General features: G+C 44.6%; 1 protein-coding gene across 9 annotated transcripts; it reads left to right on the top strand.

The window, feature by feature from the left end:
- The first annotated feature begins 1,435 nt into the window (after positions 1-1,435).
- paqr7b (progestin and adipoQ receptor family member VII, b) lies at positions 1,436-27,678 on the top strand. 9 transcript variants are annotated; one of them, XM_069895385.1, is made up of 4 exons: positions 7,624-8,054; positions 9,846-9,979; positions 19,997-20,317; positions 24,567-27,678. In XM_069895385.1, the coding sequence occupies exon 4, from the start codon at positions 24,601-24,603 to the stop codon at positions 25,654-25,656; it is 1,056 nt and encodes a 351-aa protein (XP_069751486.1). In that variant the 5' UTR covers positions 7,624-8,054; positions 9,846-9,979; positions 19,997-20,317; positions 24,567-24,600; the 3' UTR covers positions 25,657-27,678. The 9 variants fall into 9 exon arrangements, with proteins under 9 accessions (XP_069751491.1, XP_069751486.1, XP_069751489.1 ...); XM_069895390.1 differs by lacking the exons at positions 9,846-9,979; positions 19,997-20,317 and adding an exon at positions 1,436-1,784 and having other exon boundaries at positions 7,918-8,054; XM_069895388.1 differs by lacking the exons at positions 9,846-9,979; positions 19,997-20,317 and having other exon boundaries at positions 7,624-7,762; positions 7,918-8,054.
- Positions 27,679-27,774: the final 96 nt, after the last annotated feature.

Genomic DNA, 27,774 nt, shown 5'->3' with positions numbered 1-27,774 from the left:
ATGATCGTGCACATCAAAAATAGAAAGCACTCCCTGAAGTAAAATTGAATATATACACAAAAACAATGTTAATTGAGCTGTACAAAAAGAGTGGGCAGAAGGGGTCAATGATATGCATTTCAGAGACTGTTGATCTATTCTTAGTTAATTACTCCTCTGCTATTAAAAATTATCACAATAAAGTGTGACAATAAACTGCTCTTCTTGGTCTTATAAGGGTCAATATAAATCCTGCACTGCCAAAGTCCACTGAAAGTGATCTAGAATCTGTGAAAAATAATTTCATGTGCACAAAGAAACTAGGGTATATGCCAATTTAAATGTAACCAATTTAAATAGTCTTCCAATAGGAAGAATCTGATGGACCAATTAAATCGGATGAAATGAATCCACAACTTGACTCATTTTATTTAAAGAGAGTTATAACCTAAGAGTAGGTTAAATGGAATCCCAATTAAAGAGGGTTATGTGCTCATTAACATCTTCAAAAGAGAGCTGAGTGAATATTTGGTCTTTCCCTTAATCCTGAAACAAAAAACATTCAACAGATCGCATTTAAAGGTGAGCATTGCTGAGGCAAATTAGGTCCTCAATATTTGGAAGTAAGTGGCATAAAATGAAGAGCATTTGAAAGTGAAACATAATGTTTAATTCTCTCTCTCTCTTTCCCTCTCCTTCCCCATCTCTCTGCCCTCTCCCTCTCTCTTTTTCTCTCCCTCCCCCCCCACTACTCTCTCTCTCCTGTTTTTTTCTCACGGTGTATCACCTTGACAAATTTGATCCACAGCCTTTCATTCACGTTCCCTCTTTACTCTCCACCTACCCTGCCCCCACCCCTATTACTGCAAGCACACTTGTTTCCAGTACTGATAAAACAAGATCCTTGCCTCAGCAGTTTATCTCCCCACTGACGCTGCTTGACCTGATAAATTATACTAGAACGTTCTGCTTTGTGTCTGACTCCTAATGTGCAGAAAGAACACGATGACAACATCTCAAATTGTGCTCATCTGGACACCTCTTAAATATTGTGAATCTCTGTCTCCATCACCTCCTTGGATCGTACATTCCAAATTCCAAACACCCTCAAGGGTTTTTTTAATTTAGAGATACAGCACAGTGTGATGGAACACAGTACTGCAGGCATATCCAGGCATGTCCTCACTGGGCTGGGCAGGCTGGCCCGGCTTCTGTAGTCCCTCCCCTTGAGATTCATTTGACTTTGTGGCACAAAGTCACTTATTTCAAGTGTGTGGCAATTTCCTGTTCTGCTGGTTGGTATAAAAGAATGACTCAGTAAAATATTATTATTTGGAAAGTCCAAACGATAACATTCTGTTAATCTAAGAACTCCAGACATATAGAAGCATATCAGTGTTAAGTAACAACTGAATAAATTCTGGTAAATAGAGGAATGAGAAAAACAAATTTTGAAACGAAGGAGTGGGTGGTGCTTGGGGGTACAGGAGACAGAATCATGTTGCGTTCAATCCACTTTTCTGCAAACATTGAAATATATCCAGGGACACAGTTTTTAAAGTGAAGATAATCCAAGCAGGAAATGAAAGAGACTGAGAGAGTTGTAGGAAATGAAGAATCGTGGGGTAGTGAAGGCATTCGGCCAATGCTCAGCAAGGAGAGGAAGGATACCGAATGAGAGACACAAGAATCTGCAGATGTTGGTATCTGGAGCAAAAAAAAAGCAAGCTGCAAGAAGGAACTTGAGGGATGGAACAGCATCTGTGGATGGTCGATGTTTCGGTTCAAGGAGAGAAAGAGATCTGGTAAACAAAGATAAAGAACATAAATTCTTTTGTGGGTTGATAGGGTGGAAGCCTCCCCTGCCGAGAGTTCAAATTCAAATTTGTTAACTGGAAGCAAGGGTCACAGTCTCAAAATAAGCAAATAATGGAAATTACCATATTTTATGGCATATAAGACCCACAGCCATATAAGACCCTCAATTCAGCAGGGAATGTTAAGAATTTTTTTAGTGTATTTACAGTTAATTATTTAATGCTATTGAAATATGTAGCTACAGTATAGCAGAAAAAAACTTGGACAAAACATGCAACTAGGACAACAGGAAAAATCTTTTTAATAATAACACTTCTGTAATTTACAAGAGAAAACAAAAGCAGCTGAGCAAAAGCAGAAAAGATTTTATAAAAATAAACTGCCGCTGTTGGTTCCCCACGCTGGTCCCGCTGCCCCACGCTGGTCCCGCTGCCCCACTCTCTCCCATGGTGTGGGGGGGGGGAGAGAGCAGTGACAGGATGGTGGGATCAGTGTGGGTACTGGTGGTAGGTTGTCAGGGGAGTGGGGCAGTGCAGGGACAGGTGGCAGGCTGTCAGGGGAGAGCACAGTGGGATCAGTATGGGAACCGACAGTGGGCCTCTGGGAGAGAGCAGGGCAGTGGGCCCAGTGCAGAGACTGACAGCAGGCTGCCAGGAGAGTCTACTGACAGCCTGCCACCAGTCCCCACACTGATCCCACCGTCCCACTCCCCCCTGACAGCCCATCACCAGCCCCCAACGATAGAAGGCTATGACGCTAGTGATCCGCACAGCGACAATGATCACTGTTGGTATTACTCACCATTATCACCCTAATTTCAACTTTGCATACAAGATCCAGCGGATATTTTTGAGCCATTTTTGGGGGGGGGAAAAAAAACTAGGTTTTATATGCCATTAAATATGGTTTTGTACAGGGGGCAATGAATCTTTGCGTTCGCTACCAAGTAAGCAGTGAAAGTAGATCAAATGAGTACATTCATTGCGGAGATCAGTAGATGTTTGGTCAATAGGGGAATTAAAGGATATTAATTCAAGGGCTGAGGAAAAGGATTCTTCATGATCTTGTTAACTTCAAGATTAGGCACAAGGAAGTTTTTTTGGACACACAGCACGGTAACAGGCCCTTCCAGCCCACGAACCACTGCTGCCCAAATGCCCCAATTAACCTACTACTCCCATATGTTTTGAAGGATGGGAGGAAACCCACGCAGACACAGGGAGAACACACAAACAGAGAAACAGTGTCAGGTTCGAATCCCAGTCACTGGTGCTGTAACAGTGTTGTGCTAACCGCTACACTAACTGTACTGCCCTTCTTTTGATTGAATCACCAGCCCCTGATTGTATTTCTTACATCCTCATGATCTTGTATAAAGGTTCATGAAAGATGCTGCAAAGCAGATGAAAGAAAAATCCATGCTGTAAAAATACTATGACTAATTTAGAAAGAGAAATAAAAGAAAAAAGTCAAAACGTATACACTAACTGATCATCTCCACAATAAAACCTGAAGCAACTCCAGAAATTGTTTCTAAATTTCCTGAAATATATTCACGCTCAGTATAGAGCATTCCTTGTATCTATTGAATTGCTTGTCCTAATGACTCAGTAGTGAAGAAATGCAGGCTTGGATACAAATATCAGCTCCACAAACCCATCTGCTCTTTAATCTCAACATGATATCCTGCCTGTGGTAATCTTTAACCTCTTATCAAGTATCTATTGAGCTCTGTCTTTCAGTTTGGCCAAATGTTTGCATGTTTCATTCAGCACAACATCTTCTATTTATTTTGCATCAGGTTCATGTAATAAAATGTGCCTTGGTGCTTCACAGGAAGCCATCAAATAAAATGTTATACTGAAGCACGTGGGAAATGTTAGGAAAGGTGATCAAAAGCGTCGGCAAAGAATTACCTTTAATGCAGACCCTCAAGGAAAACCAGATGGAAAAATCTGGGAAATTTAAGAGAAATTCGGGCCCAGGCAGCTAAAGGCATAGTCACCATTGATGGAGTGATAAAGATCAGGAAGGTCAAGAAATGCAATTAAAATTAAATGAGTGCAGGACTGGAGAGCTTGGCAGAGATGGGAAGGGAAGGGTGGGCATAGAGGAACTTGAAAACACGGATGAGAGTCATAAAATAGAGGTAACACAAAGGATAATGAGGAATGAGTGAGACTTACAGGAAATCCTGAGAATATGTTTAATAGAGAGAGTGGTTGGAAAAGAACCATAGGACATAGGAACAAAAATTGGTGATTCAACCTACCAAACCTGCCCCATTATTTAATCATGAGCTGATCCATTTTCCCCACACAGCCCCATTGCCCAACCTTCTCCCCATAAAGTTTGATGCCCTGGCAAATCAAAAACAGATGAATTTGTCATTGATCAGTAGAGGACATGCAAATGTGCAATCATAGCAAAGGATCCTTGGAATTTTTCCCAGAATATAGGCCATTCAGCCCTTTGAGCCTGTACCACTATTCAATACGATCATGGCTGATCATATGACTTCAGTACTCTATATTTATTGTCCAGAATGGACCGCTGGAGTCCAATTATATTTGTCCATTGGTTATTGTCACTTGTACTTGGAGATCCCAGGAACTTATTGGTAATTGCACAGATCTATCTCCTAAGAGACTCCTGTTAGTGAATCAATAATATTTTAATGATACAGCATGGTATTTGGCTCTTTTGGCCAATGAAATCTGTGCTGCCCAATTAACCTACCAACCCTATATGTTTTTGGGAAATCAAAGTCCCTGTAAAAATAACCCCACTCAGTTCATGGGGAAAACATGCAAGGTCCTTACAGTGCCAGATGCTAACCTGGGTCGCTGGCACACTGTAATAGTGTGGCGCTGCCCACTAGGCTAACATGATCTGATGAATATGTCATAATGACCAGCAATATGTGCCAATCAGGAATTGCAGAAGCATGGCCCTAGCAATATAGCAAATATTTACACTTTAAATACCTTCTCCCAAATGTGGTGAAAACGCCTTGCTATTCAATAGTGGCCTTTGATCCCAGACTGAAACAAAGTGAAGGTAATAAAGAAATTTTGGAAAGTAGTCAAACACAAGAAACAGAGGTAGAAGTAAGCAATTCAGCTTCTCCTGCCTACTTCACCATTCAATAAGACCATGGACAGTCTTTTACCTTAACAGCTACCTGCACTAACCCCTTGTCCTTTAATTTTTTTGTATATCTTTTTGAGGAGAGAATTTGAGAAGAAAAAGGCATCTTGGTCAAATGATATGTGGAGTATTCTGTATAGTTTTTGTTTGCCTACCTAAAAAGGATAACCTTGACTGAAAGAAAGTGCAGTAGACCAATTCCAGGTATGGCAGATTCACATCAGCAATGATCAAGTAAACTGCAATGTTTCTTTTATTGTAATAAAGAAACGTGGGTGCTTTTAAAACAATTATATTTTATTAGCTGTAGACTCAAGACTTCCACCCTTCTGTACGGAGGCATCCATCTTGAATCAAACCGAAGCTGCCAACAAACTAGTCTCTGACTCCCTCTAGTGGTCAGGAATATCACTAGCACTCTATCACTATATCCCCTTTTCTTGAGATGTTTAATCTAACAACATGACACACTAATATAGTATCATTTCCATTTCATGGTCAACACAGCACACAAACTTTTAAAGTGTGCAGTTCTTTTTCTTTTAGAGATTCAGTCTGTCAGGTGCTCTAAGAATACATATAGATCTGCTTAACACAAGAGCTTGTGTCGGTTTTGCTGGTCCACTACTATCAAGCGCTGGTGGTGTTTCTTCTGTTGCTGTGCAGGTTGGATTTTCTGCATTTGTCTGTGCCTGCAGTGTCTCTTACATTTTCAGCAGGCTCTTTTGATTCCTTCTCAGTATTTGACCATCCTCTGTTCTGACACTATAGTATCTTGGATTTACTTTGTCCAGAACAGTAGCCTTTTTGTCCCACGTGTTGGAATCTCTGAGTCTCACTGTGTCATGTTGTGGCAGTGGCCCTAACCTTATTGCTGACGTCATAGTTTGCTTTTTGTCTCCAATGCAGATACTTTTTTTTATCCATTTATCATCTTTGTTCTTATTTGGGTCAACCAAAATGCCCCACCTACACTAATCCAACCTGGCTGCATTTGGCCCATATCCTCTAAATCTATCTTATCTGTGGATCTATCCAAGGTTACTAGATAGTGGAAGAATCAAAGGGTAAGGCAAAGGACAAGAAATTAATGTTCAAGATAGACATTTATTTTGTGGATGCAAACGAGACAACAGGGTCAATATGCTAGGCAAACCTCTACACACATACACACACAATACAGATAATGAGGGAGGAACCGACAGAAGACTGGGGGTAATTACATGAACATACACATTCAACAGTCAGGATCAAGATGAAACTACGTGGCCCCACCCCTTGACCGGTACGGACATGGCTCTTGCAACCTGACCTCGGGACGCATCGCAACCCAGTGTGAAAGATGCTACTTACGTGCCACGAGGAGTCCAAAGAGGCAAAACAAAGGGACACATGGTTCTTTATAGTTCTGCAAGCAGTACCCGGGGCCAGCTGGGCCCTGTTGGCTGCTGTGGCCAATGGCTCAAAGCCAAATGCGAGGGGTCAGCCGAGGTGATTCACCTAGGCCATTTGGATGAAGGTCAGGGCTGAGTCTGGGCAGGCTGCCTGGACTGCAGCACCTGGTGATTTAGGTAGGCCTATCGCAAGGGTCACCTTGATGGCTTGGGGCGAGTCTTTGACCTTGATTGGCAGGTAATGTGTCCTCCAAACAGGAGCACAGCAGCAGCACCAGGTGGTGGACACTGCCTGTCCATTACAGGCATACGGAGGAAATTTTAGGGGAGACTTCAAAGGTACCTTTTTTCGACACAAATAGTGGTGGATGCCTGGAATGCATTGCCGGGAATGGTGGTGGAGGCTGGTTCGATAAGGATGTTCAAAAGATGCTTAGATAGACACATGGATGTAATAAAAATAATGGGTTAAGAATGGGAGGTAGGGGAAGGTTAGATTGTGGTGTAGTTTATGTAGGTCTGCACAACATCGTGGGCTGAAGGGGCTGCACTTGTGCTGCTTTGTTTCATGTTCCTCCTCCACGATGTCTCAAAGATAAGAGTGACGGAGCGTCCACAGCTCTCTGGAGTGGAAAATGCCCTACTCTCCAGGTGCAGAAGTTTATTATCGCCTCTTGGCCCTTATTTTGAAACTATTATCTCTGTTTTGAGACAAGTCATCCACCTCCCAAAAATATCTTGCAGAAAGACACCAAATCTTGCAGAAGAATCTCTCCAAGAGAACGTGATAATGAACACAGAATCTAATCTTGCAGAGATGGTTGAAGAAAAGTATTAACCAGGTGAACTCCCCCGTTTTAACCTCCATTCATTCCCTCTTCCCGCTGCCATGGAAGAGGCGGTATGTTTCATTCAATTTCTTATATTGCTGGCAGACATCTGCGATGAGAGTCTGTTTTTCAATACTATTCCGATCCTGAAGGCACTGGCTTATGCCATGTCGTTTTTTTTTAACTTCCCTGTCTTGCTGCAAGCTGAACAAGATAAGACCAAAAAAAATCCCCTGCCATGTTAGATTTACAGTCGATGTTTCACCCCGGACTTTTTTTCCCCTCGTCTTGCAACACCGTGAAAACCACGTGATACAAAGCGTGGGTGGGGCCTTGCGCTCACACACGCGCCCTCGAACTCGCGGTGCCATTGGTGAGCTGTCACAGGCGCTTGACTGGTGATTGGCCGTGGCGAGCTCTTGAGAGACAGTCTGGCGGGTTGATTGACAGGCGACCTCAGGGGCTGGGCTGGTGGATGTATCGGTTCGGTGGCAACTCTGAGGATAGAGTGAGCGCGATCCGTGCTGGTGCGGGGCGAAATTCCATTCACCTTGCGCCGGCCGACTCGGGAACAGGACAGGCGGCATTCAGGCATTAGACATAACAGTCAAAAAAATATATTTGCTATTTAATATCTATTCAGAAGTTTAAAGTATTGCTGATTTTAAGTGTCTTTTTTGAGGAAGTGTATTTAACTGTTGCATAAATGTCGTCTGTCGTTAATTAGTTTCTTTCGGAAAATCCAGGTGGTTACATTGCGATTCTTGCTGGAACTCAACCCCCGACTCGACTGCCCAGTGCATCTGTGTGGGGCCGGGCAAGTGATGCCTGATCATTGACTCCGACTCCCCGTGCAGAGGGACCCCTTCCTTCGGTGGAATCCGTGAGTATCCCGTGGCCGGGCGGCCGGGCGTTTCAGGGTCAGTCCTTCTGGATTGCTCCACGATCTCCCGTGTCGTGTCACGCATGATTTCCGGGTCTCTGGCTGCATGTAAGGTGTTTCAAAGATGTTGCTTTCCTTTTTCTTGCTATTCTTTGGGTCGGGCTCTTGGAAACCCGAGGTTGTCCCGATACTAGGGCGAGAATGTTTAAAGATAATCGTCTGGCCCAGGGCTAAAGATGGCCCTTTTGTTTTTGAATCTCGGTCACAAATCAAATCGTGTTGTTGCAGCGCTGGGACCTTCTGGCAGGGGAAGAAAATAAGGAGGTCACTTGTTACCATGCTAATTTTTTAGGTGCTGAAGCTGACGAAATGTCTGCCATTTCCCATATCCTCTCTAGATGTCACATCGAATTTGTGTACCTGCTCATTACCTGAATGGGGCAAGGAAGTTGTCAAGTGCATGGAATGAGCAGGCACGCAATTTGGGTGTAACGTATAGCAGGCACTCCCCGACTTGCGACCGAATGAGCAGTCGTATCTCGAGATGGGCGCAAGTCTGAATTCTGCGTGCGTGGAGTACCAAAGTCTTCAAGCAAACTGTTTAATCAAATGTTGGATTTGACAAACGATGACAGGGATACAGTGAGAGCCAAAATGTGCGTACTTATTTTGTTAGTTGACATCCGGGGGTTTGTAGGCTGAGTGTGGCCGCCTTGATTCCTATACGCATGCGAGAGTCTTCGGTTGGTGCATGCGGTGGTGGGCTCGTGTGTTGGAGTTCGGTTGGCCATGCACTTATTAAGGGTGCAAATTCAATATCTTCAGGGTGGATGGACTTGAGTCGTTTTGGTCACAAGTCGAGGTGGACCTGTATGTGAATAGGGCCTTTTATAATGACAAGCAACATAAACCAAAATGAAAGAAATCTATGAATTCCAGAGCTCCACAGAAATGTAGCGATAGTTAAAAGTCTTTACCTCCTGATGACGCTGCAAGACCTACTGAACTCCTCCACCATTTCCGTGCTTTTACTTTACGTAAGAAGCGTGGTCCCCCTCAGGATGCCCAAGGGAGCATGATTGACAGTTTTCATTGCTGAATCTGATGGGAGAGTGGAACACGTAGTGGCCATTGGCCTGGAGGTGGGTCCAAGAGAGTGACAGGTTTCTGAAGTCGAGCATTGGTGGAAGATGGGGAGCAGGGATGCTGTGCGTGATGTCATTATGGGAGATCACGTGGCTTGGTTGCAGTCGTGCATTTTTTTAAGGTGGGTGAGATGGAACGGTTTCTGCACTGCTTTGCTCCCTATTAAGAATTCTCTATTTTATATTGTCTCTTCTTACCTCCCTCTCTGTTGTTTTGCTGCCTTCTCCATGACACTCCACACCAACTTCCAGCTCTGCGCATTCCCCACTTACTAGTTGTATTTTCTCCCCGCCAGCCTGGCCCCCTCTCCCCATCCCCAATATCCGCTTCAGTAAAATCCTATGTATTTAATATACACTGTTAGTTGGCATCCTGGGGTTCGTAGGCTGGGTGTGGCCACCTTGATTCCTATACGCATGGGCGAGTCTTCGGTTGGTGCATGCGTGGTGGGCTCGTGTATTGGAATTCGGTTGGCCTTGCACTTATTAAGGGCGCAAATTCAATATCTTCAGGATGGATGGACTTAAGTCGTTTTGGTCACAAGTCGAGGTGTACCTGTATATGAAAAGGGTCTTTTATAAGCCACTGTTAAATTCCCCACTAGTTAAAATTCCCAGCTTGTTTATTTGCTTTTTTTTTTTACAGAGGTGCCACAGGGATGCTCTGCTGCACTGCAGCCCCTGCTTGTTACTGAGTCAACAAAGAGAACTTTGGGTGGAACAGGGGACTGCTACTGGTTCATCACTCTAGAGACCTGGGTTCTTTGCAGTCAGTATGGGGTATGCTCATTTTCAGTGTGGTTACGGTGTTTCCTCTGGGAGCTCTACTTTCCAACTTGGATTCCAAATAGGTGCCGGAAACAAGGTGAATTGTTGGTCACTGGCTGGAGAATCGGGGTACAATTGAGGGGCATGTGGAAGATTTCAGGGTTATTGTCACAGTACGTACATGACATCACATACAGCCTTGAGATTCTTTTTCCTGTGGGTGAGGCAAAATGACTACTGATTGGTAGTGTAAAAGAAAACTGGACATTTGTAAGCAAATAAAGAACTGTAAGCAGATAAATGTAAACAAACTGCAATGCGAAGAGAATAAAAATAGCAATAAAGTGCAAAAGTAGGAGTCCTTAAATGAGTCTGAGTTTGTTGTTGAGGAGTCTGATGGTGGAGGGGTAGCGACTGTTCCTGAACCTGATAGGTGCCACAAGACTCGCACTTTACCTCTTTCATTTTCTTACTTTTTCAATTTTTTTTATTAATCATATTATTGGTAAACGATACATGAGAAGAATAGGAGTACATTGTCAAAAAGGGGGGAAAAGAAATCACTTTCCTGATGGTAGCAGCGAGAACAGCGTGTGCCTGGTGGTGTGGATCCTTGATTGCTGCTGCTCTCCAACAGCAGCTTTCCCTGTAGATGTTCTATATGGCAGGGAGGGTTTTGCCTGTGATGTCCTGGGCTGCATCCACTACCTTTTTCAGGGCTTCATGCTCAGGGATATTGGTGCAGACTGTGATGCAGCCAGTCAGCACACTTTCCACCACATGTCTAGAGAAATTACCCAGGGTTTCTGAAGTCATACCAAATCTCTGCAAACACCTGAGGAAGTAGAGGGGCTGACATGCTTTCTTTGCTATACCATTAGTGTGTTGGGTTCAGGAAAGATCCTCTGAGATGGTGACTCCAAAGAACAAGGAAGAGATGAAAGGGTGGGATTGATGTGATTTCTTTGAGACAGAATAGACCAGAGGGGCTAAATTGCACCCTCCTTGCTTGTGAGAATTGTTGAACACTATATGAATAAAAATCCCTGGGGTTTATTAGTGGAGAAATAAATTTGAAGAAATTAGGAAAGTTGTGCTCAATTCACATTGACCTTGCTTAGACCACACTTTTGAACTTCTAGTCCCCATATAGAAAGTCAATGGAGGTACCAGAGAGGGATGTGTGGATCAAGGAAAAAAAAAGCAGAGACTGCATTCTCTTGAGAAAAGAAAGCTAAGGAACCGCGTGGAAATCTTGATGTTTTCATTCTTTTTATACACGTGCTCCTTAACGTTCGTTCCAGCAAACCCATTGCAAGTTTTAAAAAAAATTGTAAGTTGAAATAGAATGCAAGGATACTTTGTATAAGGCTGATAGTGTTGTACCAGTCCCACACTGATCCCACTGCCCCACTCTTCCCCATTAGTGCTGTATCAGTCCCCATACTGATCCTGCTGCCCCACTATCCCTGACAGCATTGTATCAGTCCCCCCACACTGATCCTACTCTTTCCTGACAGCACTGCATCAGTCCCTGCAAACTTTCCAACTAAATTAAGTGATTGACCAATGAGACGACAAGGAATTTACCTCAGAGGAGTTATCAATGTTTATTTGAAAAATCAGCAATGCTTGGAATTACCTTCCTGATGCATGGAAGTAAATAACTGAAAAATGCTAAGTCAGACTATTGTAAGTAGGGGAACTCCTGTAATTAGTCATCAGTTTTAATTGGGGGGGAAAAAAAAGCAGACACCAAGAAATGGGGAATTCATAATGACTTTATTCATTGTGTGAGAATGAGGAACTCTATGCCCCAAGGTGCAAGTGAAGCAAATAAAATAGATGCTTATGAAGAGGTTGAACAAGCATCTGAGAGAGAAAGGATTAAATGGATATAAAGTGTGCTAACCAGCTGCATTGCAGTGTACTATGGGGACACCAATACCCCAGAGCGTAAAGCCCTGCAAACGGTAGTGGACACAGTGCAGGACATCGCAGGTAAAACTGTTCTCACCATCAACAACACCTGGGTGAAATGCTGCCATCAGAGAGGAGCAGCAGCAATTATCAAGGATCGACACCACCCAGCACACACTCTTTTTAAATTTAAATTTAAAAATGAATTTAGACATACAGAATGATATTGGGCCTTTCAACCCATGAGCTCAATTAGATCCAATTCATCTATAACCCCTGTGCATTTTGAACAGTGGGAGGAAACTGGAGCACCTGGAGGAAATCTACACAGACACTGGCAGAATGTACAAACTCCTTATAGACAGGAGATTTGAACCCCTGCCCCAGTTGCTGGAGCTGTAACAGTGTTATTATGCTAACCGAGCTGTTCTCGCTGCTACTATCAGGAAAGAGATTCGCACCACCTGGTTCAGGAACAGTTGCCCCTCCACCATCAGACTCCTCAACAATAAACTCAAATCAGGGACTCGTTGAAGGACTTTTGGACTGTATGGCTTTTAAAAAATTCTTCTCTGTATTACACAATCAGTTTGCTTACATTTGTTCATTTGCTTACATGCGTACAGTTTATTTTTGCCCTTCCAATAAGTGGTAATTCTGCCTCGCCCGCAGGAAAAGGAATCTCCAGGTTGTATGTTATGTCATGTATGTACTCTGACAATAAATCTGAATCTGAAAATTAAAACAAAAACTGGCTGCTGGCGATAATATGCACCAATGAAATTCTCGTTTCAGTCTTCCAGTTTCACCCTCTATTCTTATTTTGCTTCCTTTTAAATGCCTATGTACAATTTGTGTCACCGACAATTCTTACCACTCCCTTCATAAAGAAGTTTCTTCTGAACAGTGACAACAGTACAAGCCCGATTGGTAGATTTTAACTGTTCAAACTATGGCACAGTAGCGCATCTTGTAGAACTGCTCCCTCAGTTCCAGATTTCCAGGTTTGACCCTGGCCCTCTGGTGCTGACCATGTGGCGTTCATACATTTTTTCCTTTGGGTGCTCTGGTTTTCTACATCCTAGAGTGCTGTAAAACTCCCCCCTGTTGTGTCGGTGAGTGGTTGAATCTGGGGACCCTGAAGGAGATGGTGTGGAGAGTTGAAATGGGGTCAGTGTAGGACTAGTGATGGTTCGTGCAGAATCAGGCAAAGGAGTCTGTTTCTGACCAGTGTGACCTCTTTCTTTCTTTTTCAATCTGTTTGTTGAGTTGTATTGAACGATTGCAAGAGGAGAGTTACATTATATTCATGTATTTATAAGAGTGTAAGAAAAGGAAGCTATTAGTATTTAACAAATACATATTAACCATAAATTTTTTTCTCTTGTAAAACCAAAAGGCGAAAAAGAGAGGGAAAAAAAACTTTTATTGCAAAATACTCTCTGACTAATCTTTAAAAAAAAAATAAAAGAAAGAGGGACTGGGCGGTCCATTCTGAGAGTAAAATAGGAAAACAAAGGGTTGCAGTGTACCTCTGACTGTTGAATTTTACACCTATTATCCCAATTTATTTTTAATTTTTTATTTTAAGTTATTACACAGTGATGTAATAAATTTTTCTGCACACTGCGTGAATTTAAAAGGCGGGTGGGAATGGGTCATTGGTGAGGTTAAAAGGAACATCGAAAGATGGACTCCATGATATTAAAGAGAATGTGGGAACTGGGGCCTTGGTGAGTTTTGAGGGAGCACAGGGCGCAGAACTAGATGAGGCAGATGCCAAACCATTGGGATCTTGCAACAATCGGATAGTAGATGATCAGTATTACTATGTGTTGTGTTGATGAACTTTCATTTTGCTCTTCCCCAGAAGTAGAAATGTTCTGCAATTCCATTGTTTTTGTTTTTAAATTCCTCATTCTAAAGTTCCACAACTTTCTTAAAGTCGCGTTTAGCGTGATGCTATTACAGTGCCACTGACCTGGGTTCGAATCTGCCGGTGTCTGTGAGGTTTTTGGACACTCTTCCTGTGTCTGTGTGGGTTTCTTTTGGGTACTCTAGTTTCCTCCCATATGAGTAGGTTCATTGGTCACATGGGTGTGTTTGGATAGAGTGGGCTCATGGCTGGAAGGGCCTGTTAACTGTGCTGCACCTCTAAATTTAAAATTAATATGGAAAAGGTACTGGTTGACTGCAGTGCCCTGTTTCTATGCCATGCAGTCCTACGTGGATTAACATAGGAAAGTAGGATGAAAAGAAGATGACCTGTCTGTGATTGTTGTGAGGGCTAAATATTAACCCCAAATGCTGGAAGAAAACTCCCTTTCTCCACTTAAATAGAGGCATTGAATCAAGAGGCCATCTGGTATGAATGTGAGGATAATAATTTTAAAACCAATGTGTTGATGGAATTTGTAAGCATGAATGCTGATGGTAGAACAGTTGGTTTCTACAGTGGAAGTGGAGGAGGTCAGTGTTTTTCAAGGTAGCTGAGTTATTATGAGTGGAATTCTCTTTATTGTGCATACATACTTCATGCATGCAGTTTCCCTTTTTAAAAGGAGGAGGAGGATGACTCAAAGTTTGGAATTGCCTCTATACCTGATAGCTCTTTTGGAATTTGGTGGTGTAACTCTTGAAATGGATGGAGCATTGAAGCTGCTGTTTGTTGAGTCTGATAAAGTTGAGGAAAGTTGATCTCCCAGGCTTGTACTTGACCCTTTGAAGGATTATTCAATTAAACCCATTTGCTTGAGATTTCCTTTTGAAACTTTAAAGCCATTTCCTTTTGACTATTCATTCATTTTTCTTTCGAATTTGCTTTCATCCAACCATGGATGCTAATTCATTGGATTTTCTTAAATCAAACATGATCTCCAATATAGTGGTTTATCAACCAAGACAACTGGTGGCTTTGCATCTGCTGACCAAATAGTAATAAGGAATTGAATTGGAAATTAATCGTGCAGAGAGAATCGGGGCAAAAAGTTATTGATATCAAACACTGATTTCACATTTGGAGTAAAGTTCACAATATTGGATTCCTTATTTAAAGAAGGTTGTTAATGGGTTGGAAACGATTCAAACAAGGTTTACTCGATTTGATTCCTAGAATAGCTGGTTATCTTGACAAAAAAGCTGGGACATGCTAGGCTTTTATTTCTTGAGGTTTAGAGGATTGAAACATTAGAATATCATGTTATTAACAGGCTGGATCTGCAGAGGATACATCTTGGAGAATTGAGAACTGGGCTCACTTTTTTTTTAAAAAGGGATGCATTTAAATAAAACAAGAAACAAATAATTTTGAGGCTTGTGAATCTTATCCTCAAAAGGTGATGAACGCAGGGTTTTTGAATCTTTATGGACAGAATTAGATAGCTGCTTGATAAATTTGGGGATAAAAAGCTATAGGGGTTTGATTGATGTGTGGAGCTGGGGGCAGTTGATTGTTCATGATTTTATTAAATAGTGGAGCAGACTTGTGGGTCTGAGGGACCTCCTAATTCATAGTTTTATACTAAATGAATATATGTAAATATAGTTTTTTTGCATAGAATGACACAGTCCAATGTACTTGTGCTCTCTATAACCTGCTGACATCATCAATGTGTCCTTTCTTAATATTTATACAGCTTATTTATTGGCTTATGATATACAGTAAATGCTCTAATACTTGATGCTCAGGAATTGCTTGGGAGGGGTGTTTCCTGTATTAAGATGGAGGCTCCCACGTGCTCCACCCATCATCTTTTCCTTGGCTTGAAACTAAGTTTTAGGCTGAAAATTGCCTTGAGAGACAGGAGGAAGCAATCTCTTCAGTGGGATGACAAATGCAATGTGCTCTTTGTAAATGTGTTTAAAAGTTCTGGTGTATCTGCTTTTAATTTGGCATTTCTGGGTCCTCATCAATACGATACCCTCATGGCATACATAAGGGGAAATTTCTTCTTGCAGAGGGGGGTGGGGGTATGGAATCAACTTCTGGCAGTGGTGGTAGAAGCGAATTGATGTTAATATTCAAGGAAAGGTTGGATAGGTAAATGGATGAGAGAGGTTTGGAGGGTTATGGGCCCAATGCAGGACAGTGGGACTAGGTGGGAGAAGATGTTCGGCATGGACTAGTAGGGCCAAACTGGCCTGTTTCTGTGCTGTAAATGGTTATATAGTTGAATCTGTAAATCCTCACATTGCTTAAAATAGCCAATCTTTCATTGGGTAAAACATGAAAGTCTGCAGGCACCATGGTTGAATTAAAATTCGAAAAACTCATCAGGTCAAACAGTGAACTTTGTCTCACAAAGATAAATGATATATAACCAACGTTTCGGGCTTGAGCCCTTCAAGGTATGAGTCAATGTAGGCAGGTGTCTGAACAAAATGGAGAGGGTAGGGGGAGGAGCATGGTTCCAAAAGCAGGAGGTAATAGGTGAACAAGGGAGGGTGGGCACACCAGCAAACAGGGGGAAGTGGGGGGAATGGCTCTGTGAATGAAGAGGGAAGGGGATGGGGAGTTGAAGGAAAGAAGATAAAAGGAAAGGGAAATGGAGAGTAGGCTAGCAGAAGCCAGTCGACGTTAATGCCATCCAGTTGAAGAGTGGACTGATGGAAAATCAACAGTGGTTTCTCCAATTTACGGGTGGCCTTGGTGGGATCATGTGTGAGGCCTTGGACAACCATGGGAGTGTGGTGATGTATTGAAGTGGTTGACTAATGAGAGATCCCTGTCTGTCACTGATGCAGGCAGAGCAAAGGTGTTTAGCGAACCGATCTCCCAGTGTGCGTCTCGTCTCTCCGATGTAGAAGGCCCCAATGGAAGCTCCGTAGATAACTCCTGCCAATAGACAAGTTACTGAATCTGTCAGTGTTGTTTTTCTTTTCAAGTCAGTGTTCGACTGATTATTGATCAATTTGTCATTTTTCTGGCAATCTCACAAGAGGAGACCTACAATTATTCAACTCTAAATGTGTATGAGCACCAGGCAGCCCGATTCCTGCTGTTTTGGAAGGAATGGGAATGTAATTGGATTCTTTCTCTGCCTCTCCTTACATCATCACATGCCAACCTTCCTTTCTCCCTACCCCCCAGTTCATCTTTGCTCTCAACACAGGCTCATTGTTCTTTGACTATCGTGTTCCATTAGCTGTATGATGTGAAGTTGGAGGAAGGGGAACATAGACCACATTTTTTTTTAAAAGGATTCAAGATTGGGAATTGCCCCATCAGCCTGTCTTCCTGTTGCAGTGCTAGCCTGGCTGCTTGTTGGCTCAGTTCCTCTCCCCGTGAAATTTGATTTAAAGAATGAGACTGGCTCCTTCTCTGAGGAACAAGGTACCAATTTGTTCACTGTCGTGCGGTCCTGATGGGTTTGGGTAGGCATGTAGAAGGGTAATCGAGGTGGATTTTTTAAAAAATTTTTTTACAAACACATCAGATTAGACACCAAGAATTTGTCATAAACGTGGGAAGAAGACGCATGTGTGGCCTTTGGTAGAAGAGTTATTTTCATGCTTGTCTGTATGCTAAGCACTTGCATGCTGTAAACATTATTTTGTGACCATGGTTACAAAGATTTTTTTTCCATGATAGACTCTGTATTGTCTGTTTTTTAATAAACTGAAACATGATGTAAATACACAGCCAGAGCATCTGGAAAAAATATACAAAAGCAGGAAAGACCTTGCATTTATATTGTGCTTGAGCACATTGAATTACGTACAACATTGGCTAAGGAAAGAGATGGTTTGAGTTCTCGGGTAGCTCATTAAACAGAGAGAATAAAAATGGAGGAAGAATGTGGAAGGAAACTTTAGTACCAGTCAGATTCCAGCCAAGAAAGGCACAATGGAGAAAATAACTGCCTTCCAATTTTTAAAATAAAATTGTTAACTCTGGGTGATGTGTAGACACGTTATTAGTGGAGACCAATCTCATTCAGTTGAATATGTGAGCATGTGTGAGAGGGGTAGAGAAAAGTGGTAATTTTAGGATTAACTTGGTTACCGTAAAGTTCCTTCAGAATCTCCTAGTGAACACATTCCTGCTTATGTGAGCCTCTAACTACTAACCAATATCAGGTATCAAGTTTGATAAACCTTGAATAAATTCTGTTTATTCAAATAATAGGGCCAATATTTGATCCTCAATCAATGTTTTTAACGTACCATATTTGACAGCAGATAGAACTCCCATTTTTTCCCGCTGAAAACCACCTGGGTCCTCTATGCAAAGGTGATATTTTGGTGCTGACATTTTGCAAGATGGTGACAGGAGGAAAGCGCTCAAACTACTCATCCATGCTTTCCGGAGCTGCCACTTTCTCCCTCCTTCCAGCCTTCTCGCGCTCTCTCCCTCCTTCCGGCCTTCTCGCGCTAACTCCCTCCTTCCGGCCTTCTCGCGCTCTCTCCCTCCTTCCGGCCTCGCGCTCTCTCCCTCCTTCCGGCCTGCCCGCGCTCTCTCCCTCCTTCCGGCCTGCCCGCGCTCTCTCCCTCCTTCCGGCCTGCCCGCGCTCTCTCCCTCCTTCCGGCCTGCCCGCGCTCTCTCCCTCCTTCCGGCCTGCCCGCGCTCTCTCCCTCCTTCCGGCCTGCCCGCGCTCTCTCCCTCCTTCCGGCCTGCCCGCGCTCTCTCCCTCCTTCCGGCCTGCCCGCGCTCTCTCCCTCCTTCCGGCCTGCCCGCGCTCTCTCCCTCCTTCCGGCCTGCCCGCGCTCTCTCCCTCCTTCCGGCCTGCCCGCGCTCTCTCCCTCCTTCCGGCCTGCCCGCGCTCTCTCCCTCCTTCCGGCCTGCCCGCGCTCTCTCCCTCCTTCCGGCCTGCCCGCGCTCTCTCCCTCCTTCCGGCCTGCCCGCGCTCTCTCCCTCCTTCCGGCCTGCCCGCGCTCTCTCCCTCCTTCCGGCCTGCCCGCGCTCTCTCCCTCCTTCCGGCCTGCCCGCGCTCTCTCCCTCCTTCCGGCCTGCCCGCGCTCTCTCCCTCCTTCCGGCCTGCCCGCGCTCTCTCCCTCCTTCCGGCCTGCCCGCGCTCTCTCCCTCCTTCCGGCCTGCCCGCGCTCTCTCCCTCCTTCCGGCCTGCCCGCGCTCTCTCCCTCCTTCCGGCCTGCCCGCGCTCTCTCCCTCCTTCCGGCCTGCCCGCGCTCTCTCGCTCTCTTTTCACTCTTCCTCCCTCCCTCCCACAGTGCATTGAGGGGAGCGCAGGGCCTTGTTGATTAGGCTTTGTTTGACGTTGACAGTTCTGCGAACAGATTGAATGTGGTGCAGGTGGCAGTGAGCGAGTGGCTCAGGCCTCCGCGCCTCAATCAATTTGCTCAGAGCTCCTGTCGCTCGCTCCCTGTTGCTCTCTCCCACGGTGCTTTGAGGGGAGCAATGGGCCTCGATGATCAGGCTCGTCGAAATAAGCCCGATCATCAAGGGCCGGCGCTCCTCTCAAAGCACTGTGGGAGAGTGCGAGCGACAGGAGGGAGGGAGTGAGCAAGTCAAACAAATTTTTTCCTCAAATCTTAAACTTAACATGCTTTTCTTTGACCTCGAGATGCAGAATTTGAAAATCCACATGGTTTGTAATGGCAGGTTATTTAAATAATTGCATGTCTACTCATTTGTTAAACACTATTCCATACAAGTGAAGATATTCTCATATCCAATACATTTTAATGGCTATTTTTTCTGACTTTAAGAGCAAGTGCTTATTTTGTGTTGCAAGAGCTCAGTTTCCTGCACTTTCTTTGTAGTGAACTTGTAAATTCAGAACTGTACTCGCCTTTCTAATCTTCCACAGACTTCTGTTTTTCCCATTTCCTTTTCCTGCTAACAGCCTTGAAATAAGACCGAATCAGAATTTGTCACAAACATGTCATGAAATGCGTTGTTTTGTAACAGTGCAAACGTTTACATAAACCACATTTCAAAATAGTAGAAGAAAAAGACAAAGTGAGGTAGTCTCTGTGGTTTATAGTTCATTCAGAAATCTGTTGGCAGAGGGGCTGTTCTTGTGCCACTGAGCGCTCGTCTTCAGGCTCCTGTACCTTTTTCCTGACGGTAGCAGGGTGAAGAAGGCATGGTGTGGGTGGTGGGGGTCCTTGAGGATAGAGGCTGCTTTCATTGAGTGCTTCCTCATGTAGATGCCCTTGATGAAGTGAAGTCTGGTGCCCGTGATGTTGCTGGCCAAGTTAACAACCCTCTGCAGTTTTTTTTCCTGTTCTGAGCGTCAGCACCTCCATACCAGACAGTGATGCAACCAGCCAGAATGATCTTCATGGTACACCTGCAGAAGTTTTCGAGAGTCTTCGGTGACGTACCGAATCTCCTCAAGCACCTCTCAAAGTACAGCTACTGGCGAGCCTTCTTCGTGTGATAACTTCGAAAGACTGGAAGTTGCCTGATGACAGGCTTTTATTCCCATAAGACTGCACATGCACTCATGTTGCTGGCCCAATTCCAGGGTTAGTACTGGAGGAAGGACTTGGATGTAACCGCCTTTATTAGGGAATTCCAAGGGGGAAGAGTTACGGGGTTAGGCAGCAGGGAGACAGGCCAGCCATACACACAGAGACAGTGCAAATGGAATAAATAGCATTACCGTGGTCTCACCACATTCACCTCCTCTTAAAAAAAAAAGTCCTGTGAATGGAGTGGGTTCAGTGTCCATCACAAGTTCAGCAGGTCTGGTGGTCTTTTCTGTCTCTGGGACTGCCATAGTCCTGCCTGTGGCTCAGCTACCTGTTTCTGGGTAATGTGATGCATGTCCGGTGGGGTAGCTGGGGCGGGGGTCAGGGTAGGGAAGTGGGATATGAGGTGGTTGGATATGGTGGTAGGAGCAGCTGGTTCGGGGATTGGGGTAGGGTCCTCGGGTATGTAGTGGTCAGTCGTGGTCGTGGGGCTCACTAGGTGGTCAGTGGATCTCCTGCACGCGCCAGGTCCAGGACGGAAACAGTGTCCTCGTGCCGCCACTGCCCACATGCAGTGCTGCTAGGGGAAGGAGATGGGTCTCCCTTCTTTCCACATCCTGAGTGTACCGCTTCCTTGACTGGGCAGTGCTTCTGGAGGTGTTTGTGTTGGCCGCTGAAGTAACACTTTGGGTATTCGGCAGCAGCGGCTGAAGTGGAGTCAGGGCACCTCTGAATGGTGGCAGCCTGGGACCCCACGTCCCAAGATGGCAGCGCATGTGTCCCCCCATGAGATGGCTGCATTGACAGAGGAGAATGAGTCCATATTATGGAGGGCTACATCCAATGTTTTGGATATCTCAAAGGGCCTCTTTAAGGCCGGTTCATCCTGTTCCAGCAGCCGTCCCGGGCAAGCTTGTCTGTGTAGACATCTGCAGTAATGTCCCTGCAGCCGCAGGCTCGCCCAAGTTCATGCAGGACCCAAAAGTATCCTTCAAGGGGCTCACCAGGTTGCTGCTTGTAAATGGCCAAGAGATGTCTTGTGTTGACTTCATTTGTCCTAGGCATGCACTGGTTTTGGAGCTTGTTCATTGCCTCCTTGTACATAGTGCAGCCTCTGATCACTGTGTAGGCAAGGTGGCCGACCCTCTATCGTTGTAGATGCAGCTTGTTGTCGTCGGATCCCCACGACTCAAAAGGAGCCTTGCAGAAAGTCGTTGAAACAGTGTAGCCAGAGCTTGAATCGCTTTGGGGCTTCAGGTAATTGTGGATCGGCGTCTTGCTTGTCCAGCCTCAGCAACTACAATGGACAAGTTGAATTTTAAAATAAATTATGGGAATAAAATTGATATGCTATCAATAACTTCACAAGACTGGAAGTTACCCGACTACAGGCTTTCATTCCCATAAGACTTGTGTTGCTGGCCTGATTCCAGGGTTCGTACTGGAGGAGGGTCTTGGGCTTAACCACCTGGAGTTCTAAGGGAAGGAGCCACAGGATTAGTCAGGGAGGCAGGCCAGCCATACTCACAGAGCGAGTACAAATGGAACAAATAGCATGACCGTGGTATCACCCCAAGGACATGGAGGTTCCAGGACAGATCCTCAGAGATGTTGACACCCAGAAATTTGTAGATCTTGACCCTCTCCACTGATGAAGAGTGAGGGTTAATGTGGGGAAGTAGGTGATTTTTGGCTGTACGGCCTGACAAGTCCAAAACCCCTGAGCTTGGCTTTGTTGTTTGATATTTTTTTTTAAAAAGGGGGAATTTTCTCATAATTTCCTTTTGATTCCATAAAAGATTTTGTTTTTTGAATTGAAAGTGACTGGGAAGTGTTGATAGGCAATCCTTTGTGAGTGAGAGAGGCTTATCGTCACTTCAATACTATTGTTTCATTTCCAGAGAAATGTTTGATAACCAGATCCCAGAATAGCTATGACCAGCCTGAATGGTTTCATCAGGACCCTTTTTTAACCAGACGAAGTAAAACGGTGAAGTGTATATGTTGGCTCCCATAATATTAGCAATTTTTAAAAGACTCCCATCAGAAGTCCCTATCTTGCTGCGAAAGCCTAACACTGTTATCTGGGGGTCATTTTTGGAGGCTTGTCTCTTCAAGTTCCCAGTGACTGGCAGGTGGCTGTAATATAGTAGATGCTGAAATTAGGTGGTCCTGACTGGCATCAGACGGAGGAATTTGTACCCTGAAGAAGAGATCAGGCCTGTAACGTTGATAATGTATCTTTACCTCCAATGGATGCTGCAAGACCGGCTGAGTTCCTCCAGCGTTTCTGTGCATTTTTTGCTACAGTTACAGCGTCTGCAGACTTCCGTGTTTCATTCCCCTCAAATCTGACACTCAGAAAGAGACAACAAATATTTGATAGAGCTATTTAAGTTTTTTAAATGTTTAATGCCAAAGACATGATAATAAGATGCATGTTGTTAATGAAGAAGCTCTTCAGACTCTTGAGATTGTAGTTTAATGCACAAAAATGCTGGAGAAACTCAGCAGGTCATGCAGCATATTTTATAGTAAAACTATATAGCCCATTTTTGGGCCTGAGCCAAGTCTGATTTTTCTCCAGCACTTTTGCATATTTATATTTAAAAAAAATGTGATGAGTGTTGTTGACCTTAACTGATCTGTACTGAGTCCTTTATCCAGTTTTTTGATATGAGTTTGCTTCTGAAAATGGGGGAAACAGCTGAAGTAATGCCCTAATTGCTGGGCTTGCTCCATAAACCTGAGGTCAGAAGTGTAGCTGACACTCACTCTGTGGGGCACAGTGAGACTGCGTCACCAGCAGAGTTTTACAGATGGATTTGATAAAGGTCCATGGCTGCTCGCTTATACAGTTAAAACCCCGGAATCCAGCATCTACAAGATTGGTAGATGCAGGATGTGCAAATTTTCTGGTTGCTTAAGACTCACTTCTAGAATGCCTAACTAATACACCAGCATTTAGAATAAACAGTTTAAAAGACAAAAGATGGTGCAAAATATAAAGTAATTAAAAAAATAGTAATAAAACGGTGTCCTATTATGTGAAATTCCCTTTTGTCTGCTTAAGTCAGACCAATTTGCCACTGACAGAAATCGCCTAGTCACCTCTTCCATTTTCTACAGAGAAGGAGAAGCAAAAAAGAGTCGTTCCCCCCCCCCCCCCCCCACAGAGTCACCGAGGGTTTGTAGATTCGCCACCACTGCGTCCGCGGCCACCCAGAATCCAGTTAAAACCATTGGCAGCCTGAGCTCCAGATTCGAACCTTCAACACAGTCAGGGACCTCTTCCTGCTCTCAGCGCTTCCTCTCATCCCGGTTCCGATACCTGGTACCCCTCCGGCCAGTTTGACCCAGTCTTCAGCAGTCCACAGCCCGGCGCACGTCTCCTGAAGGCAGTCTCCAGCAGCTCACAGCTTCCATGGGTTCCTCAAGTCGCCAGCATCCCGCCACAGCCCCCTCACTGGTCCACCTCAGTGGTCACAGTCCAGTGGGTCGACTCTTCTGCTTCTCCTCAGGCATTGTTGCCCTGCACCAGTCCTCCCGCTTCCCCAGAGTCTGCATCCCTCGTGGTTGCTGTTGATTAATGAGTATCACCATTTTGGGTGCAGACCCCCAAGGTGGTGGGATCTCTAATAAAACCACTGTTGGCTCCCTCAACAGGACGTTCAAAGCCCCTGTGGAACCGACGGGAGTTGACTGGGTGGCTAGACTCCACAGGAGCACTGAATCCCTGTTTGTTCCCTGTGGATCGGCACCAGTGGCAGAGCTGCCAATACAGCGGTTCTGACCCTAACCCTAATTATGTTTAAGTTCACTTTAATCAGGTAATTCCCGTAACTTTCAATATTTAAATTTGAACCCCATTCACTGGTGCTATAACAGCGTTGCACTAACCGTGCTTCTGACATAATTAAACCCCCCCCCCCCTCCAAGTTTACAGATAAAGCCTTACTAATATTCTTAACACTAATAAAGATAAAGACTTGCCCCAGCGCTGAGCGGCATCAGCCAGCTCTTTATCCCGGGCGCCGCCACTTTATTCAAACACAACTTTATTGAAATTTTATTCAAACAGCTGCTGCGGGTGGGGAAAACTGGGGAGACTTCGCTGGCTGAATCATTGCTCCCATCTCATCAATTTACATTTACGATTTTAAACTTGTTTAAAATTTTATTTGATCTTATTTACTTTCATTTTATTTTTGCTGGTTGCTTGAATTCTGGATAACTATATATTTTGAGTTCAATGATGGGACATTCCTTGAATCTTTCTTTCTATTTTGTTCTGAAATTCTAGATATCTGTGTATTTAAGAGCCCCTCAGTGACGCCATGACAACGGTTGTGATGGAGCAGATTGGCAGACTCTTCATCAACATCCAGCAGATTCGTCAGATCCCGAGCCTGGTGGAGCAGTCCATTCCCAGCCTGCCATGCACCGTGAAAGACTGGGAGGTGCCGCAGATATTCCGGGAACCGTACATCCACTCTGGCTACAGGCCGGTGAGGCAAAGCTGGCGCTACTACTTCTTCACCTTGTTCCTGCGGCACAACGAGTCTGTCAACGTGTGGTCCCATCTTTTTGCTGCTCTGATTGTCCTACTCAAACTGCAGGAGTTCTCCCAGACGATGGACTTCTGGTCAGATCGGCACACATGGCCACTGCTGATCCTCCTCGTATCTGCCATCAACTACTTGACCTGCAGCTCCCTGGCCCACCTCTTGCAAGCTCGCTCTGAATTTGCCCATTATTCCTTTTTCTTCGTGGACTACGTTGGTGTGGCTGTCTATCAGTATGCGAGTGCATTGGTCCACTATTACTATTCCATTGAAGAAGAATGGTACCACATCATCAAAGCATTCTACCTCCCCATGGCTACCCTGTTGGCATGGTTGTCCTGCATAGGATGCTGCTATGCAAAATCCAATGCCAAGGTCCTACACCCCTGGTCTCGGAAACTCTACCAGATAGTCCCAGCAGGGCTGGCCTATGCCCTGGACATTAGTCCTGTGGTGCATCGCATATACAGCTGCTATTCCTCCTCCTGCACTGACTCCTCCATTTGGTACCATGAATGCCAGATCATCTTCTTCCTCCTAAGTGCTTACTTTTTCTCTTGTCCTCACCCAGAGAAGTGGTTCGCAGGAAAGTGCGATATTTTCCTGCAGGGGCATCAGATTTTCCACGCCTTCATGGTCCTCTGCACCTTTGTCCAACTGGAAGCCGTTCACTTGGATTATAAGCAGAGGCAGCACTTCTATCAGACGTGGCACAGAGACTCCTGGCCTGTGCTGGTCTGTTTCGTCGTGATTGTTTCCTCCAGCATCGTCACCATGGTTTACATGAGGCACTTGGTCAAAGTCAAGCTCGGCCTCAAGGAGAAATGAAGACTGGTGTGTCTCAGTCCAGCATAATGTTTGTCTTCTGTTGAGGAGTGGGAGAAGGGTAGGGAGAGGGTGGACAATGTGCCTGGGAGTTTTATTCTTGGATTGGACTTGACATTGTTTCTTGAGACTGGCAGCAATTTTGAAAAGAATCAAGGATGTACAAGGAATTTGTCAACGTTTTGCTGAACACCTTGTATAACACCCACATTTGGTGATCTTATTTGGTCAGTGCTGGTTCAAGCAGAGCAGGTCATTGTGGCCAATGAAGGGGTTTGATTTGAATCGTTACCCTTCTATCTCTGACCTGCAGAGTGTTTCCAGAATGTTCTGTTTTGGGTATTTCTCAGTTGACTGGTGCTCAGCCCACTTGCAATGGACCATTTATCCCAGCGTGCCTCTCAACCAACTTTGTGTTCTTCACTTAATTTTCCCAAATCCATTTAAATCACTCAATTTCTTTTTAATATATGAAGTGGATATTGCTATGGTTTGAAGTTAAATGGTCCACAACTCCAGCATTGGCTGATGGTGACTCTACATTATTGATCAAATATGCATAAACAATGACATTTGGGTGATACACCGCTGTTACTGAGGGGGAGACTATAATTACTGTCTCCCTGCCAATGGAGTACATCAGCAGAGGTGCTCTGAGAGAATTGTTGCGGCATCCTTCCGGACCAGATTGCATTGAATTATCAGTTCCATCCCAGCTTCTCCAATTCGCTCTCAGATCAACATGAAAGCATTTGTCTTTTTTCCATTTGGCCATGTTTCCCTCTGATGGGATGTCATTCAGCCCATCGGAATTGGCATTCAGAGTGATCTCAATCACCAGTTATTTTCTCTGTCACCTATCCTATTTATCCAGTTTTATCATCCACCTACACACTCTGGATAGTTTACAATGGCCAGTTAACCTTCTGAAGCTGCACATTGTTTGTTCGGGATGTGGGAGGAAGCCAGAGCATCTGGTGGAAATGTGCACATTTCCCTGTTGGATTGTCAGTCATGAGATTGCAAGCTTGATGAGGCTTGTCCTGGCTGACCGTGCACTCATTAAGGACAGGAGGTAATGTAAACGTCAGGACTGGATGTTTTTAAGTACTCCCAATCTCTGTAAATAGTGCCATAGGATATTTTGCATCCACCGAAGCAAACAATATTGATTGTTGGACAGGTCTGACCTCATCTTGCAGCATCCTCGTCTTGAGATACTTAGCTTCCCCTGGATGTGACATGTTGGTGTTCCTTTGTAAGACGTTTTGCTGCTCAGAACTGCCTGAAACAGTCAAAAGTACATGGTACATCTGTGTATTGTTCGGCAAATTCAAATTGATTTCTGAATATCGTGAATTGCCCTGATGAAATGTTCCTGGGTACTTTTATTCTGCTGATCCAGAAGCATTATCCACCTACTCCACGTGCAACAGTGCTGCTTTGAAAAGAACACGAATGCCCCACGGGCAGAAGGTAGATGGAGGTGTAAATGGGAGCTTGTGCAAGTGCGCAGCAGGAAATAACTGACGATGTGTTTCACTTTGATGTGGGCTGAATGATATCAATAGACTGTGAAATAAATGTTTGGGGAATCCTTTACATCCACCTGAGTTTGGACCACGTCCAGAGGATGACATCATGGAGTATCCATCAGCCAAGCTTATTTGACTGAACAGGACCTGTTTCTTGGCTCAACCAAGATTACGACCCACTGCACAACATCAGCCCACAACCAGAAGGCAAAGCAGTCAGAAACCTCCTGAGGGATACATGGCATTTATTGTTCACTTGGCATCATTGTCCTGGAGGAGCATCAGTTTGCAGCGATCGCTCCTATGGACTGGCAAAAGAACAATGACCAGTATGGATGCCCTCTGTTTCCAACTGAAGTGATGCTTTTGAGATAGGGCCAAACAGTGGTGAGTGACAGTGAGGTGCACTGAGCCGGCGCTGCTTTGGAGCACTGCCTTCATCCTTTCAACATGTGTGATTATGTCAATAAAATTGCATTTGATGTCCACATATCTTTTGAGATGGTTTCTTCTGCTTCTTTGTGCAACTGGAAAAAAAAACCTCAGTCACTTTGTGTGTGTTTTGACCTTTAGAATTTGGAGATCA

Source organism: Narcine bancroftii, chromosome 8 (genome assembly GCF_036971445.1).
Source record: "Narcine bancroftii isolate sNarBan1 chromosome 8, sNarBan1.hap1, whole genome shotgun sequence".
Classification (NCBI taxonomy): domain Eukaryota; kingdom Metazoa; phylum Chordata; class Chondrichthyes; order Torpediniformes; family Narcinidae; genus Narcine; species Narcine bancroftii.
This window is presented reverse-complemented; position numbering and strand designations above follow the sequence as displayed.